General features: G+C 37.6%; 2 protein-coding genes across 2 annotated transcripts; both read right to left on the bottom strand.

Moving 5' to 3' along the window:
• Nucleotides 1-1,892: 1,892 nt before the first annotated feature.
• On the bottom strand, nucleotides 1,893-5,423 carry LOC121395226. The gene is made up of 4 exons (XM_041568268.1): nucleotides 5,042-5,423; nucleotides 4,095-4,308; nucleotides 3,211-3,288; nucleotides 1,893-2,143 (listed from the first exon to the last, which is right to left on the bottom strand). Exons 1-4 carry the CDS (start codon nucleotides 5,364-5,366, stop codon nucleotides 2,005-2,007), a joined length of 756 nt encoding a protein of 251 aa, XP_041424202.1. The 5' UTR covers nucleotides 5,367-5,423; the 3' UTR covers nucleotides 1,893-2,004.
• Nucleotides 5,424-12,264: 6,841 nt separating this feature from the next.
• On the bottom strand, nucleotides 12,265-17,364 carry LOC121394995. The gene is made up of 6 exons (XM_041567422.1): nucleotides 17,171-17,364; nucleotides 16,319-16,451; nucleotides 14,994-15,377; nucleotides 13,982-14,195; nucleotides 13,507-13,584; nucleotides 12,265-12,447 (listed from the first exon to the last, which is right to left on the bottom strand). Exons 1-6 carry the CDS (start codon nucleotides 17,255-17,257, stop codon nucleotides 12,312-12,314), a joined length of 1,032 nt encoding a protein of 343 aa, XP_041423356.1. The 5' UTR covers nucleotides 17,258-17,364; the 3' UTR covers nucleotides 12,265-12,311.
• Between the last annotated feature and the right edge of the window lie 4,114 nt (nucleotides 17,365-21,478).

The following is a 21,478-nucleotide window of genomic DNA, read 5'->3' on the forward strand; positions in this document are numbered from 1 at the left end:
GACATCTGTCATTGACTTCTATGTCAGCTAGACAGGTCTGAGCTGAAGTACTTTTTTATTTGTATTTTTAACACCATCAGACTTTAATAAAGCCCGTTTTTTTTTTCTACGAAAAACTGGTGTTTTCCCACGAAAAACTGGTGTTTTCCCCTTTAAAAGCCCAACCATAAAAAAAACTGCATCCTAAGTGGCAGAGGAATTACTACTCAACCATTGAGGCCTATGATGGAGAAGCTGAGGTTCTGACAAAGAGATATATGAAATAGGGATATGAGAGATGACCGAAACCTGAAACACCCTACATATACTGCAAGTCGTAACAACATACCTCCCAACTGTCCTGTTTTTTGTGGGACAGTCCCGATTTTGATAGCTCAACCCACAGTCCTGGATTGTTACTGAAATGTCCCGACATTCTATTTCATATCCTGCACTTAACAGCCAGAAAAAAAAATACAATAGGGTTATACCAGAGACCAAGAAAATAGAAGGAGATCTGGACACAATGAAATACTGCTACAAGTGCAAGTAACTCATACTAAATGTTTTAGGCTTCGTCTGCACTTTTCTCAAGTGTAATAAGCACCCTTGAAGCCTGAAACAATTTTTAAAGTGGGTTTTTTGATAAGATATATAGAGACCCATAGGTTTAATATGTCCCTATGGTATTAAGAGACAGGACAGATTATTTTATAGCACTCTCTAGGAGAGTAAGATAGATTGGGTAAATATTATGAGCAGCCTGTGCTCCTACAGGGATTGTAGTAGGGAGAAGCTCTCCCCTTGGCTCTCAGTTTGCCTATAGTGAAGGGACCACAGCTGGATAGGGAATCAGGCTTTAGATTTATTCTCCTTGATTATTCCAATGTATGAGATCTGGACCACACCTGGGCATTCCATCCTAGAGGTGCAACTTCAACTACCCTATTACTTCCATAAGGTGCCACATTGTGCTGTCTCTGCCTAACTCTCCTGGCTATTTAACATCTTGTCTGCTATTTCCTCTGTGGATTGTGAATATTAACCCCATGGATCATTTTTCTTGGACAATAAACTTTGTTTGTTTGCTGCAAGAACCCTGGTGTCCTTTATTTTATTTATAAGCATAGTAGCCTCTGCAAGCTGCAGTTCAACTACATACACCCTTCCTTCTTCTCTTTCACCTAGCGAAGACCCTGCCTTTTGTGTTAGAGTCAAGTTTAACCTTTGCTCTACTGGTTTCAGTGTTGGACTGGCCCAGAGGGATACCAGGAAAACTCCCGGTGGGCCCAGGTGTCAGTGGCCCTCATGCTGCTAAACTTTTGGCCTATTTCATGGCCATTCCCTATTTCTATGAGAACAAAGAGGCTAAATAGGTGGAATAATTGATTATAGTATGTAAAGAAAAGAGACTAGGAGAATAGAGGTTCATTGAGGAGATGAAGAATATTAGTACTGAGAGTGGACCCCTGGTCTAAGGTTTTATGGTGGGCCCCTGGCGTCCCAGTCCGACACTGACTGGTTGAGCTGGACAATAACCCTTTTTGGTGTAAAATAGCTGAAAATAGTGTTACATATGAATAGTTAATTTGTTGTCGACCAAATCTGGGTACCATTAAATTGTCCGTACATGATAAATGTCGATATTCAGATTTTTTTCAAATTTGAATTGAATTTGGACTATTCCCTAGTCAAGTACACAAAAATAGCTCAAAATTAAAAAAAAATTATTTTGAATTTTCAATTCGACCCTTGATAAATCTGCCCCAAAATATATGTACATGTTGGTTACAATAGCCGAGCTCTGACACTATAGATATAATAATACTGAGAGATAAGTCATGGTCTCAGTTCTCAAAAAAGAAATGTAAAACCCCTATAAATGTTGGGAAGAAATGAATAGACATACATTAAACTATTAATATAGAACATTTATTTTAAAAAGTATTTTATAAAGTTGATATCTTGTTGGATCTTATTCTCTTCAGTTCTTATTCTTCTGTGGTGCCTTTTTTACTCTTTTCATCAAGATTCTTCTTCAGTCTGACTAGAATTGTCATCAGCTGAGTCACTAGCACTTTCAGCACTTTCAGCACTTTCATACGTATCTGATGAGATTTCTTCACTCTCATCTTTCTTATCTTCTATGGCTTTTTCTTCTTTCCTGCACACCCATAATAAATGAATAAATGAAAATCTGGTGCTGAATCCTTTCTAAGAAGAACCCCTTTTCCCACAAAACTGATAAAATGATGAGGTTACACAATCCTAAATGATTATGTAACCTGTGATCTTTCCATATTATTACTATGAAGCAAGGTGAAAAGCACAAAGTACATAGGAAAAAGCACTGCTTCTTGTACTATATAATACAGCAGTCCCCACGGCCACGAAGGGCCTAAGCCACGGGGGTCTGTTGTATGGCGAGTGAAGGGTGGGTACTTGGCCAATGAGAAGGAGTCCCCATGAAGATTTCTGCCACTGCACCAGGCCACTATGAAATTCTCATGTTGTGGCAAAATACACAACTCTTTGCTTTGAGTACAGGGCTCCTTTGCACCCATCAGTACTGCACTCTGTAACTTGTGATGGATTGTTTGACATATAAAAGTAACTTACTTGTTTTTGGGGCAGATTTATTAAGGGTCGAATTGAAAATTTGAATTTAGAATTCAAATTTTCGAGTATTTTTATGGCCAAAACTGTCAAATTCGACTAGTGAATTGTTAAAATTAAATTTTAGATTTATTTAAAAAAATTCAAATTAAATTTTCAAGATTTATCATACTCTGGCCCTTTAAGAACTCAAATTTGATTATTCTTCGCCACCTAAAACCTGCTGAATTGCTGTTTTAGTCAATGGGAGATGTTCTGGGATCAATTTGTAGTTGTTTGCAGCCTTCCTGACATTCAAGTTTTTTTTAATTAGATTCGGGTTTTCTGGTCGATCTTATTCACCCGGGTTTTGAAAATACATTTTCATTGGTTGAATTTCGCGTTTATGGGAGTTTATAAAAAAAAAACTCCCATGGATTGGAAATTTCGACCCTTGATAAATCTGCCCCTGGGTGTTAATTAATAACCTGTTGTAGTTTCACAGGTTGGCCTAGACATGTCAAAAGCTGCCAAGCCATTCGGCTACTGACATGTAAATGTTAGATGTGAATTGATGCAATTTCCTGGGTTCAAAAAGTTAGAGGAAATAAAAAAACATTCTAAATGCTTACTTACCCTGCGTTTGAATCCTCTACGGGAGGGTTTTCTACATCACCAGTGTGACCTTTTTTCTTCTTTCGGTTGTAGGCCACGCTGCAAAAAAAGAAAAATAAATAAATAAAACGTCTCCATAATGTTTCTAAACACCAACTCATTTTTCATATACAAATCCATCTTAAGGATCTGAGTTTCTGCACATATTGCTGAGAATTGCTGAACTATGCACTGAATAGGGATGTAGCGAACTGTTCACCGGCGAACTAGTTCGCGCGAACTTCGACTGTTCGCGTCCGCTGAATGTTCGCGAACGTCGCGCGACGTTCGCCAATAGGCATTCGCGTCAAAAATCGTTCGACCATTCGACCATTCGATCGCTAAAATCGAAGGATTTTCGTTCGAATCGAACGATCAAAGCCATTGGATTGAATGAAATCATTCGATCGAATGGCTTCGATCGTTCGATTCGAACGAAAATCGTTCGATCGAACGATTAAAATCCTTCGATCGTTCGAATCGAACGATTTTCGGATGTTCGAAGTTCGCGAACAGTTCGCGAACTGTTCGCATTTTTTGCCGGTGTTCGCGAACGGCGTTCGCGAACACATAAACGGCAGTTCGCTACATCCCTAGCACTGAAATATATTGTATGTCGTCCCACCTGTCCAGCACTGAAAGCACGAATGGCAAATATTATTTATTATATAAATATAATCAGCTGAAATCCGCTCCATGTGTCCTCACTTAGGCCTTTGGGTGCAGACACAAGAGAGTGCAGATACAAGTGGAGGGATTATTTTTTGCATAATAACCAAAGGTCTTACTCATCTATTTATTGTCTTTATACTTTTTTTTGTCTTCTGTTCTATATTCTAGAGCAAGATAAAGGAAATATTACTTACCATATAACAATTCCTATCACTGCGTATAGCGCAAGGGGTGATGCAACACATATCACTATTATCCCAAACATCTTCTCATTCCCTGTAAGACTTGGAAGGATGGTGTCTTCAATAAAATCAGTCTCATCTGGTGGTGTTGCAGTTGTTTCCATTATGGCAGTGCTTTGCAAAGCAGTTGTAGCCTCCGTCTTGTGTTTCGCCGTCCGTGTATCAACTGAAATGCAAAACAATTAAGTGAATTCCAATATATATGTCAAATGATAGATATACTAAGATGATGGCAAATTTGTAGGACGCACATATTTGCTTTAGTACATGCTGGAAACCAGTTCTGTATAGAAATGCGGCATTAACATAAAGGTTAATGCCGCATTTCTATACACAACTGGTTTCCAGCATGTACTTAAGCAAATATGTTATGTTAATGCCGCAGCTTTTCTACCTTAAGATTCCTAAATCTGACTGTTTTTCCTACCTGACTATCCCTTCTCAATCTGCCAGTTTGTATGCAGTATGCAGTATGCAGCCCCCTAATATGGGAACATGGGGGGGATCAGATAGACAAATTAAAAGCATGAGGGAAATACTTTTACGGCAAAATTATGGATCGTCTGCAAAGACAATGTTATGATCGATGTAAAAAAAGGTTTAATTTTTGGTGTCAGTATCTTTTAGATCAATTGTTTTAATTTCTATCTTAAAACGTATATGTTATATTAACTGGAGTTTGAGAAAGGATTCTATACCATCTGCAAAATTAAAAGTGTTATCACTTTAAAACATTTATTAAAAGTATATAATGCAGTATTATTACGTGCAGAGCTAATTGGAGCCAGGATTTAAGTTCCATACTACTGATCACATGCAGGCAGCATTCATAAACATTATATTTAGTAGGTTAATGCACTACTTATTGGGTTTACAAATCCCTCTCTCCCTTAACTTACCTTTTTCGTGTTTCACAATTGTAATTTTTATTGATGAAGGAGGCGTGAACACCTTTTCTTTAATTTTCAGCTTGACTTGGTAAATTCCGCTGTCTTTAATGTCTGTCGGATTTATCACCAGAGAACAGTTCCCTTTTGCTACCAGGGATTTGAAAACCTGATACTTATCCTTGTATTCGGGCAATGCCAGTCTGATATGGTCTCCATACAGATGTATTAATGGCTTGTATTTATCTTCACCCACTGGAATGAAACCCCATTCTAGTTCAACTATTAATGGATTGAGGGGACGCCTTGTGTGAAACTTGCATGGTATCAGACCCATAGTATTGGCTTTGAATATGAGCTTAGGTTTGAATAAAGTGAATTTCTCAACCTTAAAACCTGAAAGAGAGAAAAAAAACATTAGAATCTTGAAAGCTACAGATTAGTGTCTTGCAATCATTTTACTCCGTTTGTTCAGGAATAAAATATTTATATTTAAAGAACAAAATTATCTTTCAGAGTTTTACAAAAGGGACATAAATGAAGCAATGTTGGGGGGCTGCCCACCAAGGATTAAAGTCTAAGGCTGGGATTACATGGGTTACATGAACTAAGAATTAGGGGGTTGATTATCAGGGTTGAAGTCAGAACTGATCTCAATATTTTCTGCTATAAACTCCGATCAAATCTGCTCTGTTTTTTTGCGCTTATTTATTATTATATTTTTCCGAAAAAATTTTTGTGGGAAACAAAAAAATCAGTTTTTCGCAATTTTTTCAGATTTTTTTTGGAGTTTTCACCTGAAAATTCAGATTATTTCCTGAAAACTCCGAAAATTTCGAAAACACGAAACCCAGCGCACAGTAAAAAAATCATTGGGACTGAGACAGGTCTGAGATGCCGGATTTTCAGATTCAGACTTTTCCATCCTCTGGGTTTAATAAATTCTGAAATATTTGTGATTTATTTAAAGTCCGATTTTATTTTAAAAAAAATCACACATTTTTCGTGATTTTTGCATTTACTGTTTAGTAAATAACCCCCTAAGTGTTCTCAGAGGGCAAACTACATGCAGTACACAGAGGATTTTATTGTTAGCCATAACAAACCATGGCCTTAAAGGAGGAAGTCCACGGGTGATTTCGACGCTACCCAACGCGGTGCGCAAAAACGCAGGTGTCAAGTCGGATGCGACGGAAATAAGGTAAGTAACAGGAACATTGGATGGTGTTGCATCGTTCATTCGACGCATCACGACAGTCGGATGCAGACGCTGCACGCTGCATCCGACAGCCATGTTGCCTTGGTTGAACGCTGCGACTTTATCCGACATTTCCATCTCTTACCTTATTTCTGTCCCATATGACTTGACGCCTGCATTTTTGATCACACCTCCCCAAGTCATAAGATCATGTGAGGAATCAGGGATTTCTTATAATGCAAGAGAATTAATTAGCTATTTACCTGATGTGGTACCAAAAAATATTTGAATTAGTCCGATGATGATATTAATAAATAAAGGATGAAGACTCGCAGGACCCATCGCTGCTGGGCAGGAGGGTCTCCCACGGCCTTCACAGATGTTTTTCTGAAAAAAAGACTGATAGGAAAATGCAAATGAGAATCTGATCAACCAACAAAGAAATTAGCAATGCCATTAATTCTATATTTTTTTTTTATAAAAAAAAAAAAGAGTTTCTTTAATTACATTTTTACTAGGTACACAAAGCTTTTAACAGACCCATAACAATCTTAACATATTGTACATGCATATATTAAAATTACTTATCAATTAAGTTTAGATAATTTAAGTGTATTTGCCGTTGTACATAATACAGTTTAGCACAAACACATGAAAAAATGCTTATTTTTGTACTCACAGTTATTTTTGATATAAAAAGATGAATGATGTGCCCACTAACAACTACGTAGTAGTGTTCACATCAAGCTCGAAACATCAAATGAGCTCACAGTGAGCTATAATGGGTTACAGCTTCCAAGCTGATGATGTCATAATAGTCGTACAATGATGTCATAGTGACCACAGCCAGTAACAACAGAATATGGCACAAACTTGGAGAATGTTTTAATGTCTATACATATATTTATATTATATTAAAATCAGTGTAACATTATGTTACTGGGCTCACAGCCGCATAAAGATCAGTCTTATATGTGCAAATATCACCATTATATATCAGTTAACTTAAATAATTTATACGTCTATTTGTCATTATATATTATGTATATATCTATTATATATTATACAGTTTAACATAAAAACACAAACAAACAGATCTAGTTATTTTTTTGTACTCACAATTCTTTTTGATGTGTCCAGAAGCAGGAGTGTCCACTGATAGTAGTGTATACGTCGAGCTCTAGACATCAAATGACTCACAGTCATCAGTAAAGTTGTATTGCTTCCAGGCTGATGATGTCATAATGACCATTCCTGGTAACCGGACCAGACCAGTATTAAAGCTGCCAGATAAATGATGTCACAGTGATGACGTCTAACTGTTTCACATGTGAATACTGAGCATATGAAATATATAGTTTATAGACATATGAATTAAATCATAAATTGGAGAAGTACCAAAATCATATCAAATTGGAAGTGGCAGCTACTATTTCAATAAATGGATGCAAATCCATTGCAAAAAAAACATAAAAGCTACTAGCATAATAGGAATGATTAAAAATTAATAAATAAACTTACAAATACACAAAAATGTTATGCAGTAAAACCTATACTGGTGTCAATAGACTAAACCTGATGCAAAACAGGTATGGGATCCGTTATCTGGAAACCCATTATCCAGAAAGCTACGAATTATAGGTCATTTCTCATAGACTCCAGTTTATCCAAGTGATCCAAATAAACTCGAAATTGGAAAAAAATTACCAATCAAAACGTATTAAAAAATTTGACTTTTTTTAAATTCAGATCGACCTGCAAACTGGAATCAAATTTTTTCACCATTTTTTTTTTTTAAAAATTTGATTTTCAAAAGTCTACCAAACGACGCCAAATTGATTGTAGGAGGTCCCCCATAGGCTAAAACACCAATTCGGCAGGTTTCAGATGGTGAATAGTTGAAATCGAATCTTAAAGGGACAGTACATGATAAATTTCTAAATCGATTTTGTTTTTTGACTGGAATTGAATTTGGACTATTCCCTAGTCGAATTAGACTAAAATAAACTTAAAATCGAATTTAAAAATGAGATTTTTCAATTCGACCCTTGATAAATCTGCCCCTTAATGTTTAAATGATTTTCTAGTAGACAGGGAGGCACATTTATCAAAGGTCGAATTTTCGAATTCATGTGAGTTTATAAAAACTCCCATGAACTCGAAATTCGACCAATCAAAACTTATTAAAAAAACTCAACTCGGTTGAGTAGGATCGAACCGAAAACTTGAATCAAATTCGGTTTGAGTTTTAAAACCTCAATACGAGTTTTTTCTCAGACAAAAGATTTGAATGTCAGGAAGGCTGCAAACAACCTCTTGGGAAAAAAAATGAAAAAAATAAAATATATATATATATGAATCTTCATTAAAATGGGCCTACTACAATCCTTGTCTTCTTTTAATATAGTGCTTTCACTACAGTTACACCCTGGTATAAACCTTCACAACTGCATGTTATTGGCTAGCAACCTATTTATATTAAAGCCCATAACTATAGTTTGTTTATCACAGGTCTGCACCACATATCATGTCAACATCCTTGCCAAACCTACTCACCTATCCTCCATTTAGATCTGAGGGTACAACTTGTTGTAGTAAGGGTTAGTCTCAAGAAGCTTACACTCAGGGGCGTAACTACAGAGGAAGCCGGATCCATATAGCAGTCGCCTCCGGCCCACTGGCATTTATTCATCCCAATCCCCTCCCTTTTATTTGCGCAAAGTTCCACCATCCGAACTAAAGCAATGGAGATTGGTGCACAGGAAATTTAAAAAACTATTTTATCCCCTGCGCATCCCCAGTGTTTCAGAACCGATGTGGGTGTGGTTGGGCAGCGTGCAGTCACCATAAAATTCAGCCGCCTTAGGCCCGGTTCTTGGTGGTCTTTCCAGAAATCCGGACTTGGACACCCTATGGCTGCAGGGGGAACAAGGTGGTATAGGGACCACAATGAGGCCCTACTTAATGAGCAGTTTCATTATATACTGGTATTATAGGACAACCTCTGGATATTTTGGGGGCCCGAAAAAAGATTTGTTGCGGGGCCCAGTAACTTCTAATTACACCACTAGTTACACCACAATAATGACTGTAATTGGACCCTGTGAACCTCAAGACATAGCTTCAGTGCTTTGTATACCAAATGGTATTTATGGAACATCTCACTCCTTTACGCCAGGAATCAAAAACCAGATGCAGACATCAAAGGTAATAGGAGTGTAGGTTTAAATTCTATTAGGGATGCACTGAATCCAAAATTTGGTTCGGGATTCAGCCAGGATTCGGCCTTTTTCAGCAGGATTCGGATTTGGTAGAATATTTCTGACCGGCCAAACCGAATCTAAATCCTAATTTGCATATGAAATTTAGGGGTGGGGAGGGAAGTTGCATGACTTTTGGTCACAAAACAAGGAAGTAAAAATGTTTTCCCCTACCCACCCCTAATTTGCATATGCAAATTAGGATTCGGATTCGGTTGAATCTTTCGTTAAGGATTCGGCAGTTCGACCGAATCCAAAATAGTGGATTTCGTGCATCCCTAATTTCTTTGTCTATATCATTCATATCTTTCAACTCATTACCACAAAAAAGAACTGTCCTTGGCCATTACTGATCACTACTACTACTACTTTCACTCTTCTTGTCTCCAGCATATGCTAAAATATATTGGAATTCTCATTTATTTCTAAGGAAGGCTATAAAACTATCACCAGCTCTTCCAGTGTATTGTACTGTCTTACTGCTTGTAGATAAATTATCCTGAATAAGGGACTTCTCTTTTTCCACATGTCTAAATCTCAAGCCTTGTCTTATATTAAACAATTGAAACTAAAACAATATTGGTGGAACACTTAAAAGACAGTGAAATTCTGAGTTAAGTCATTGGTTGCTGTCTCTCTCTCTCTGTCATTTCCAATACGTTGATCATGACATAAACCGAAGCTTTGTATCCGCAGACAGACGGTGAACCATGTATTTAGTTCTCCCATCTGAGATGTATTACAATGAAATGAAATTATCATTACTGACTATGTATGGAGTATGAACATACACAGCCTTCATGTCCTATGAAAGTAAGGCATTAAAGAATACAGATCACGGGACATCTGTCATTGACTTCTATGTCAGCTAGACAGGTCTGAGCTGAAGTACTTTTTTATTTGTATTTTTAACACCATCATACTTTAATAAATCCCGTTTTTTTTTCTACGAAAAACTGGTGTTTTCCCCTTTAAAAGCCCAACCAGAAAAAAAGCAAACTGCATCCTAAGTGGCAGAGGAATTACTACTCAACCATTGAGGCCTATGATGGAGAAGCTGAGGTTCTGACAAAGAGATATATGAAATAGGGATATGAGAGATGACTGAAACCTGAAACACCCTACATATACTGCAAGTCATAACAACATACCTCCCAACTGTACTGTTTTTGGTGGGACAGTCCCGATTTTGATAGCTCAACCCACAGTCCTGGATTGTTACTGAAATGTCCCGACTTTCTATTTGATATCCTGCACTTAACAGCCAGAAAAAAATACAATAGGGTTATACCAGAGACCAAGAAAATAGAAGGAGATCTGGACACAATGGAATACTGCTGCAAGTGCAAGTAACTCATACTACATGTTTTAGGCTTCGTCTGCACTTTTCTCAAGTGTAATAAGCACCCTTGAAGCCTGAAACATTTTTAAAAGTGGGGTTTTTGATAAGATACATAGAGACCCATAGGTTTAATATGTCCCTATGGTATTAAGAGACAGGTCAGATTATTATATAGCACTCTCTAGGAGAGTAAGATAGATCGGGTAAATATTATGAGCAGCCTGTGCTCCTACAGGGATTGTAGTAGGGAGAAGCTCTCCCCTTGGCTCTCAGTTTGCCTATAGTGAAGGGACCACAGCTGGATAGGGAATCAGGCTTTAGATTTATTCTCCCTGATTATTCCAATGTATGAGATCTGGACCACACCTGGGCATTCCATCCTAGAGGTGCACCTTCAACTACCCTATTACTTCCATAAGGTGCCACATTGTGCTGTCTCTGCCTAACTCTCCTGGTTATTTAACATCTTGTCTGCTATTTCCTCTGTGGATTGTGAATATTAACCCCATGGATCATTTTTCTTGGACAATAAACTTTGTTTGTTTGCTGCAAGAACCCTGGTGTCCTTTATTTTATTTATAAGCATAGTAGCCTCTGCAAGCTGCAGTTCAACTACATACACCCTTCCTTCTTCTCTTTCACCTAGCGAAGACCCTGCCTTTTGTGTTAGAGTCAAGTTTAACCTTTGCTCTACTGGTTTCAGTGTTGGACTGGCCCACCGGGATACCAGGAAAACTCCCGGTGGGCCCAGGTGTCAGTGGCTCCTCATGCTGCTAAACTTTTGGCCTATTTCATGGCCATTCCCTATTTCTATGAGAACAAAGAGGCTAAATAGGTGTAATAATTGATTATAGTATGTAAAGCAAAGAGACTAGGAGAATAGAGGTTCATTGAGGAGATGAAGAATATTAGTAGTGAGTGGCCCCTGGTCTAAAGTTTTATCGTGGGCCCCTGGTGTCCCAGTCCGACACTGACTGGTTGAGCTGGACAATAACCCTTTTTGGTGTAAAATAGCTGAAAATAGTGTTATATATGAATAGTTAATTTGTTGTTGACCAAATCTGGGTACCATTAAATTGTCAGTACATGATAAATGTCGATATTCATATTTTTTTCAAATTTGAATTGAATTTGGACTATTCCCTAGTCGAAGTACACAAAAATAGCTCAAAATTCAAAAAAAATTATTTTGAATTTTCAATTCGACCCTTGATAAATCTGCCCCAAAATATATGTACATGTTGGTTACAATAGCCGAGCTCTGACACTATAGATATAATAATACTGAGAGATAAGTCATGGTCTCAATTCTCAAAAAAGAAATGTAAAACCCCTATAAATGTTGGGAAGAAATGAATAGACATACATTAAACTATTAATATAGAACATTTATTTTAAAAAGTATTTTATAAAGTTGATATCTTGTGGGATCTTATTCTCTTCAGTTCTTATTCTTCTGTGGTGCCTTTTTTACTCTTTTCATCAAGATTCTTCTTCAGTCTGACTAGAATTGTCATCAGCTGAGTCACTTGCACTTTCAGCACTTTCAGCACTTTCATACGTATCTGATGAGATTTCTTCACTCTCATCTTTATCGTCTATGGCTTTTTCTTCTTTCCTGCACACCCATAATAAATGAATAAATGAAAATCTGGTGCTGAATCCTTTCTAAGAAGAACCCCTTTTCCCACAAAACTGATAAAATGATGAGGTTACACAATCCTAAATGATTATGTAACCTGCGATCTTTCCATTTTATTACTATGAAGCAAGGTGAAAAGCACATAGGAAAAAGCACTGCTTCTTGTACTATATAATACAGCAGTCCCCACGGCCACGAAGGGCCTAAGCCACGGGGGTCTGCTGTATGGTGAGTGAAGGGTGGGTACTTGGCCAATGAGAAGGAGTCCCCATGAAGATTTCTGCCACTGCACCAGGCCACTATGAAATTCTCATGTTGAGGCAAAATACACAACTCTTTGCTTTGAGTACAGGGCTCCTTTGCACCCATCAGTACTGCACTCTGTAACTTGTGATGGATTGTTTGACATATAAAAGTAACTTACTTGTTTTTGGGGCAGATTTATTAAGGGTCGAATTGAAAATTTGAATTTAGAATTCAAATTTCCGAGTATTTTTATTGCCAAAACTGTCAAATTCGACTAGTGAATTGTTAAAATTAAATTTTAGATTTATTTAAAAAAATTCAAATTCAATTTTCAAGATTTATCATACTCTGGCCCTTTAAGAACTCAAATTTGATTATTCTTCACCACCTAAAACCTGCTGAATTGCTGTTTTAGTCAATGGGAGATGTTCTGGGATCAATTTGTAGTTGTTTGCAGCCTTCCTGACATTCAAGTTTTTTTTAATTAGATTCGGGTTTTCTGGTCGATCTTATTCACCCGGGTTTTGAAAATACATTTTCATTGGTTGAATTTCGCGTTTATGGGAGTTTATAAAAAAAAACCTCCCATGGATTGGAAATTTCGACCCTTGATAAATCTGCCCCTGGGTGTTAATTAATAACCTGTTGTAGTTTCACAGGTTGGCCTAGACATGTCAAAAGCTGCCAAGCCATTCGGCTACTGACATGTAAATGTTAGATGTGAATTGATGCAATTTCCTGGGTTCAAAAAGTTAGAGGAAATAAAAAACATTCTAAATGCTTACTTACCCTGCGTTTGAATCCTCTACGGGAGGGTTTTCTACATCACCAGTGTGACCTTTTTTCTTCTTTCGGTTGTAGGCCACGCTGCAAAAAAGGAAAAAAATAAATAAAACGTCTCCATAATGTTTCTAAACACCAACTCATTTTTCATATACAAATACATCTTAAGGATCTGAGTTTCTGCACATATTGCTGAGAATTGCAGAACTATGCACTGAAATATATTGTACGTCGTCCCACCTGTCCAGCACTGAAAGCACGAATGGCAAATATTATTTATTATATAAATATAATCAGCTGAAATCTGCTCCATGTGTCCTCACTTAGGCCTTTGGGTGCAGACACAAGAGAGTGCAGATACAAGTGGAGGGATTATTTTTTGCATAATAAACAAAGGTCTTACTCATCTATTTATTGTCTTTATACTTTTTTTTGTCTTCTGTTCTATATTCTAGAGCAAGATAAAGGAAATATTACTTACCATATAACAATTCCTATCACTGCGTATAGCGCAAGGGGTGATGCAACACATATCACTATTATCCCAAACATCTTCTCATTCCCTGTAAGACTTGGAAGGATGGTGTCTTCAATAAAATCAGTCTCATCTGGTGGTGTTGCAGTTGTTTCCATTATGGCAGTGCTTTGCAAAGCAGTTGTAGCCTCCGTCTTGTGTTTCGCCGTCCGTGTATCAACTGAAATGCAAAGCAACTAAGTAAATTCCAATATATATGTCAAATGATAGATATACTAAGATGATGGCAAATTTGTAGGACGCACATATTTGCTTTAGTACATGCTGGAAACCAGTTCTGTATAGAAATGTGGCATTAACATAAAGGTATTTAATGCCGCATTTCTATACACAACTGGTTTCCAGCATGTACTTAAGCAAATATGTTATGTTAATGCCGCAGCTTTTCTACCTTAAGATTCCTAAATCTGACTGTTTTTCCTACCTGACTGTCCCTTCTCAATCTGCCAGTTAGGGTAATGACAAATGAGGAGATTAGTCAACCGTGACAAATCTCTTCTTCTGCGGGCAACTACTCTCCTCGAAATGCTTTCTAACCAGCAATAAAGAGAATCACTGATGGTAAAACAAATGCGGCGCCATATTTTTCCAAAGTTGGCGCAAGAGAAAATAGCGGGCAACTTCAGATAAATGAAGTGACCCAAATGTTCTCCCACCAGCGATATCTCCTCATGTGTTATTGCTCTTATAGCTTCTAAAGCTAATAGTATACTGCTGCACAAATATGCAGCCCCCTAATATGGGAACATGGGGGGGATAAGCATGCGCATGCGCGTCAAACACCGTTGTTGCGCATGCGCGCCGAACGGCTGGGCCGACGGGTTTTAGTAGGGGGGCGGGGGGCCCCTGGACAGCAGTCCCGGTGGGCCCCCCAGTCCGACCCTGTTCATAAACATTATATTTAGTAGGTTAATGCACTACTTATTGGGTTTACAAATCCCTCTCTCCCTTAACTTACCTTTTTCGTGTTTCACAATTGTAATTTTTATTGATGAAGGAGGCGTGAACACCTTTTCTTTAATTTTCAGCTTGACTTGGTAAATTCCGCTGTCTTTAATGTCTGTCGGATTTATCACCAGAGAACAGTTCCCTTTTGCCACCAGGGATTTGAAAACCTGATACTTATCCTTGTATTCGTGCAATGCCAGTCTGATATGGTCTCCATACAGATGTATTAAAGGCTTGTATTTATCTTCACCCACTGGAATGAAACCCCATTCTAGTTCAACTATTAATGGATTGAGGGGACGCCTTGTGTGAAACTTGCATGGTATCAGACCCATAGTATTGGCTTTGAATATGAGTTTAGGTTTGAATAAAGTGAATTTCTCAACCTTAAAACCTGAAAGAGAGAAAAAAAAACATTAGAATCTTGAAAGCTACAGACATAAATGAAGCAATGTTGGGGGGCTGCCCACCAAGGGTTAAAGTCTAAGGCTGGGATTACACGGGTTACATGAACTAAGAATTAGGGGGTTGATTATCAAAGTCAGAACTGATCTCAATATTTTCTGCTATAAACTCGCTTATTTATTATTATATTTTTCCGAAAATTTGTTTTGTGGGAAAAAAAAATCAGATTTTCGCAATTCTTTCAGATTTTTCATCCGATTTTTTTGGAGTTTTCACCTGAAAATTCAGATTATTTCCTGAAAACTCTGAAAATTTCGAAAACACGAAACCCAGCGCACAGCAAAAAATCATTGGGACTGAGACAGGTCTGAGATGCCGGATTTTCAGATTCAGAATTTTCCATCCTCTGGGTTTAATAAATTCTGAAATATTTGTGATTTATTTAAAGTCCGATTTTATTTAAAAAAAAATCACACATTTTTCGTGATTTTTGCATTTACTGTTTAGTAAATAACCCCCTAAGTGTTCTCAGAGGGCAAACTACATGCAGTACACAGAGGATTTTATTGTTAGCCATAATATACCATGGCCTTAAAGGAGGAAGTCCACGGGTGATTTCGACGCTACCCAATGCGTTGCGCAGGTGTCAAGTCGGATGCAACGGAAATAAGGTAAGCAATAGGAACATTGGATGGTGTTGCATCGTCCATTGACGCATCACGACTGTCGGATGCAGACGCTGCACGCCGCATCCGACAGCCATGTTGCGTCGGATGAACGCTGCGACTTAATCCGACATTTCCATCTCTTACCTTATTTCTGTCCCATATGACTTGACGCCTGCATTTTTGATCACACCTCCCCAAGTCATAAGATCATGTGAGGAATCAGGGACTTGGTAAAATGCAAGAGAATTAATTAGCTATTTACCTGATGTGGTACCAAAAAATATTTGAATTAGTCCAATGATGATAATGAATAACGAAGGAAGACTCGTAGGACCCATCACTGCTGGGCAGGAGGGTCTCCCACGGCCTTCACAGATGTTTTTCTGAAAAAAAGACTGAAAGGAAAATGCAAATGAGAATCTGATCAACCAACATAAAAACTATCAATGCCATTAATTCTATTTTTTTTCTTAAAAAAAAAAAATGAGTTTCATTAATTCTACTTTTACTAGGTACACAAAGCTTTTAACAGACCCATAACAATCTTAACATATTGTACATGCATATATTAACATCACTTATCAATTAAGTTTAGATAATTTAAGTCTATTTGCCGTTGTACATTATACAGTTTAGCACAAACACATGAAAAAATGCTTATTTTTGTACTCACAGTTATTTTTGATATAAAAAGATGAATGATGTGCCCACTAACAACTACGTAGTAGTGTTCACATCAAGCTCTAAACATCAAATGATCTCACAGTGAGCTATAATGGGTTACAGCTTCCAAGCTGATGATGTCATAATAGTCGTACAATGATGTCATAGTGACCACAGCCAGTAACAACAGAATATGGCACAAACTTGGAGAATGTTTTAATGTCTACACATATATTTATATTATATTAAAATCAGTGTTACATTATGTTACTGGGCTCACAGCTGCATAAAGATCAGTCTTATATGTGCAGATATCACCATTATATATCAGTTAACTTAAATAATTTATACGTCTATTTGTCATTATATATTATGTATATATCTATTATATATAATACAGTTTAACATAAAAACACAAACAAACAGATCTAGTTATTTTTTTTGTACTCACAATTCTTTTTGATGTGTCCAGAAGCAGGAGTGTCCACTGATAGTAGTGTATACGTCCAGCTCTAGACATCAAATGACTCACAGTCATCAGTAAAGTTGTATTGCTTCCAGGCTGATGATGTCATAATGACCATTCCTGGTAACCGGACCAGACCAGTATTAAAGCTGCCAGATAAATGATGTCACAGTGATCACGTCTAACTGTTTCACATGTGAATACTGAGCATATGAAATATATAGTTTATAGACATATGAATTAAATAATAAATTGGAGAAGTACCGAAATCATATCAAATTGGAAGTGGCAGCTACTATTTCAATAAATGGATGTAAATTCATTGCAAAAAAACATGAAAGCTACTAGCATAATGGGAATGATTAAAAATTAATAAATAAACTTACAAATACACAAAAAGGTTATGCAGTAAAACCTATACTGGTGTCAATAGACTAAACCTGATGCAAAACAGGTATGGGATCCGTTATCTGGAAACCTATTATCCAGAAAGCTACGAATTATAGGCCATTTCTCATAGACTCCATTTTATCCAAGTGATCCAAATTTTTCATTGTTATAATAAAACAGTACTTGATCCCAACTAAGATATAATGAATCCTTATTGGAAGCTATTCAAGATGATTGGGTTAATTTAGGGGCATATTTATCAGGGGTCGAATTTACAGTTTTTATAAAAACTCCCAAAAACTCCCATAAACTCGAAATTCGGAAAAAAATGACCAATCGAAACATATTAAAAAAATTTGACTTTTTTTAAATTCAGATCGACCTGCAAACTGGAATTGAATTTGATTCGAGATTTTTCACCATTTTTGAAAAAAAATTAGATTTTCAAAAGTCTACCAAACGACCCCAAATTGATTGTAGGAGGTCCCCCATAGGCTAAAACACCAATTCGGCAGGTTTCAGATGGGAATAGTCGAAATCGAATCTTAAAGGGACAGTACATGATGAATTTCGACATCTATTTTTTTTTTGGACTGAAATTGAATTTGGACTATTCCCTAGTCGAATTAGACTAAAATAAACTCATAATCGAATTTAAAAATGAGATTTTTCAATTCGACCCTTGATAAATCTGCCCCATAATGTTTAAATGATTTTCTAGTAGACAGGGAGGCACATTTATCAAAGGTCGAATTTTCGAATTCATGTGAGTTTATAAAAACTCCCATGAACTCGAAATTCGACCAATCAAAACTTATTAAAAAAAAAAATCACATTTTTTTTCAACTCGGTTGAGTAGGATCGAACCGAAAACTTGAATCAAATTCGGTTTGAGTTTTTAAAACTCAATTCGAGTTTTCTCTCAGACAAAAGACTTGAATGTCAGGAAGGCTGCAAACAACCTCTTGGAAAAAAAAAAATATATATATATGAATCTTCATTAGAATGGGCCTACTACAATCCTTGTCTTCTTTTAATATAGTGCTTTCACTACAGTTACACCCTGGTATAAACCTTCACAACTGCATGTTATTGGCTAGCAACCTATTTATATTAAAGCCCATAACTATAGTTTGTTTATCACAGGTCTGCACCACATATCATGTCAACATCCTTGCCAAACCCACTCACCTATCCTCCATTTAGATCTGAGGGTACAACTTGTTGTAGTAAGGGTTAGTCTCAAGAAGCTTACACTCAGGGGTGTAACTACAAAGGAAGCCGGATTCATATAGCAGTCGCCCCAGGCCCACTGGCATTTATTCATCCCAATCCCCTCCCTTTTATTCGCACAAATTTCCACCATCCGAACTAAAGCAATGGAGATTGGTGCACAGGAAATCTAAAAAACTATTTTATCTCCTGCGCATCCCCAGTGTTTCAGAACCGATGTGGGTGTGGTTGGGCAGCGTGCAGTCACCATAAAATTCAGCCGCCTTAGGCCCGGACCTTGGTGGTCTTTCCAGAAATCCGGACCTGGACACCCTATGGCTGCAGGGGGAACAAGGTGGTATAGGGACCCCAATGAGGCCCTACTTAATGAGCAGTTTCATTATATACTGGTATTATAGGACAACCTCTGGATATTTTGGGGGCCCTAAAATAGATTTGTTGCGGGGCCCAGTAACATCTAGTTACACCACTAGTTACACCACAATAATGACTGTAACTGGACCCTGTGAACCTCAAGACATAGCTTCAGTGCTTTGTATACCAAATGGTATTTATGGAACATCTCACTCCTTTACGCCAGGAATTAAAAACCAGATGCAGACATCAAAGGCAATAGGAGTGTAGGTTTAAATGCTATTAGGGATGCACTGAATCCAAAATTTGGTTCGGGATTCAGCCAGGATTCGGCCTTTTTCAGCAGGATTCGGATTTGGTAGAATATTTCTGACCGGCCAAACCGAATCTAAATCCTAATTTGCATATGAAATTTAGGGGTGGGGAGGGAAGTTGCATGACTTTTGGTCACAAAACAAGGAAGTAAAAATGTTTCCCCTACCCACCCCTAATTTGCATATGCAAATTAGGATTCGGGATTCGGTTGAATCTTTCGTTAAGGATTCGGCAGTTCGACCGAATCCAAAATAGTGGATTTGGTGCATCCCTAATTTCTTTGTCTATATCATTCATATCTTTCAACTCATTACCACAAAAAAAACTGTTCTTGGCCATTACTGAACACTACTACTACTACTTTCACTCTTCTTGTCTCCAGCATATGCTAAAATATATTGGAATTCTCATTTATTTCTAAGGAAGGCTATAAAACTATCACCAGCTCTTCCAGTGTATTGTACTGTCTTACTGCTTGTAGATAAATCATCCTGAATAAGGGACTTCTCTTCCTCCACATGTCTAAATCTCAAGCCTTGTCTTAAATTAAACAATTGAAACTAAACCAGTATCGGTGGAACACTTAAAAGACAGTGACATTCTGAGTTAAGTCATTGGTTGCTGTTTCTCTCTCTCTCTCTGTCATTTCCAATACGTTGATCATGACATAAACCGAAGCTTTGTATCCGCAGACAGACGGTGAATCATGTATTTAGTTCTCCCATCTGAGAAATGAAATTATCATTACTGACTATGTATGGAGTATGAACATACACAGCCTTCATGTCCTATGAAAGTAAGGCATTAAAGAATACAGATCACGGGACATCTGTCATTGACTTCTATGTCAGCTAGACAGGTCTGAGCTGAAGAACTTTTTTATTTGTATTTTTAACACCATCGGACTTTAATAAATCCCGTTTTTTTTCCTACGAAAAACTGGTGTTTTCCCCTTTAAAAGCCCAACCAGAAAAAAAAGCAAACTGCATCCTAAGTGGCAGAGGAATTACTACTCAACCATTGAGGCCTATGATGGAGAAGCTGAGGTTCTGACAAAGAGATATATGAAATAGGGATATGAGAGATGACTGAAACCTGAAACACCCTACATATACTGCAAGTCGTAACAACATACCTCCCAACTGTCCTGTTTTTGGTGGGACAGTCCCGATTTTGATAGCTCAACCCACAGTCCTGGATTGTTACTGAAATGTCCCAACTTTCTATTTGATATCCTGCACTTAACAGCCAGAAAAAAATACAATAGGGTTATACCAGAGACCAAGAAAATAGAAGGAGATCTGGACACAATGGAATACTGCTGCAAGTGCAAGTAACAAGTACTACATGTTTTAGGCTTTGTCTGCACTTTTCTCAAGTGTAATAAGCACCCTTGAAGCCTGAAACATTTTTAAAAGTGGGGTTTTTGATAAGATACATAGAGACCCATAGGTTTAATATGCCCCTATGGTATTAAGAGACAGGTCAGATTATTTTATAGCACTCTCTAGGAGAGTAAGATGGATTGGGTAAATATTATGAGCAGCCTGTGCTCCTACAGGGATTGTAGTAGGGAGAAGCTCTCCCCTTGGCTCTCAGTTTGCCTTTAGTGAAGGGACCACAGCTGGATAGGGAATCAGGCTTTAGCTTTATTCTCCCTGATTATTCCAATGTATGAGATCTGGACCACACCTGGGCATTCCATCCTAGAGGTGCACCTTCAACTACCCTATTACTTCCATAAGGTGCCACATTGTGCTGTCTCTGCCTAACTCTCCTGGTTATTTAACATCTTGTCTGCTATTTCCTCTGTGGATTGTGAATATTAACCCCATGGATCATTTTTCTTGGACAATAAACTGTTTGTTTGCTGCAAGAACCCCGGTGTACTTTATTTTATTTATAAGCATAGTAGCCTCTGCAAGCTGCAGTTCAACTACATACACCCTTCCTTCTTCTCTTTCACCTAGCGAAGACCCTGCCTTTTGTGCTAGAGTCAAG

The sequence above is a fragment of the Xenopus laevis genome, chromosome 6S (genome assembly GCF_017654675.1).
Source record: "Xenopus laevis strain J_2021 chromosome 6S, Xenopus_laevis_v10.1, whole genome shotgun sequence".
Lineage (NCBI taxonomy): Eukaryota > Metazoa > Chordata > Amphibia > Anura > Pipidae > Xenopus > Xenopus laevis.

Coding starts and splice junctions, on each gene's coding strand:
- LOC121395226 (XM_041568268.1), bottom strand. CDS start 5,366: ATGGGTCTGATACCATGCAAGTTTCACACAAGGCGTCCCCTCAATCCA. Junction 4,309..5,041: donor AATTGTGAAACACGAAAAAG/GTAAGTTAAGGG, acceptor TTTGCATTTCAG/TTGATACACGGACGGCGAAA. Junction 2,144..3,210: donor GTAGAGGATTCAAACGCAGG/GTAAGTAAGCAT, acceptor ATGGGTGTGCAG/GAAAGAAGAAAAAGCCATAG.
- LOC121394995 (XM_041567422.1), bottom strand. CDS start 17,257: ATGACTGTGAGTCATTTGATGTCTAGAGCTGGACGTATACACTACTAT. Junction 15,378..16,318: donor ATTTTTTGGTACCACATCAG/GTAAATAGCTAA, acceptor TCTCTCTTTCAG/GTTTTAAGGTTGAGAAATTC. Junction 13,585..13,981: donor GTGATAGGAATTGTTATATG/GTAAGTAATATT, acceptor CCTTTTTTGCAG/CGTGGCCTACAACCGAAAGA.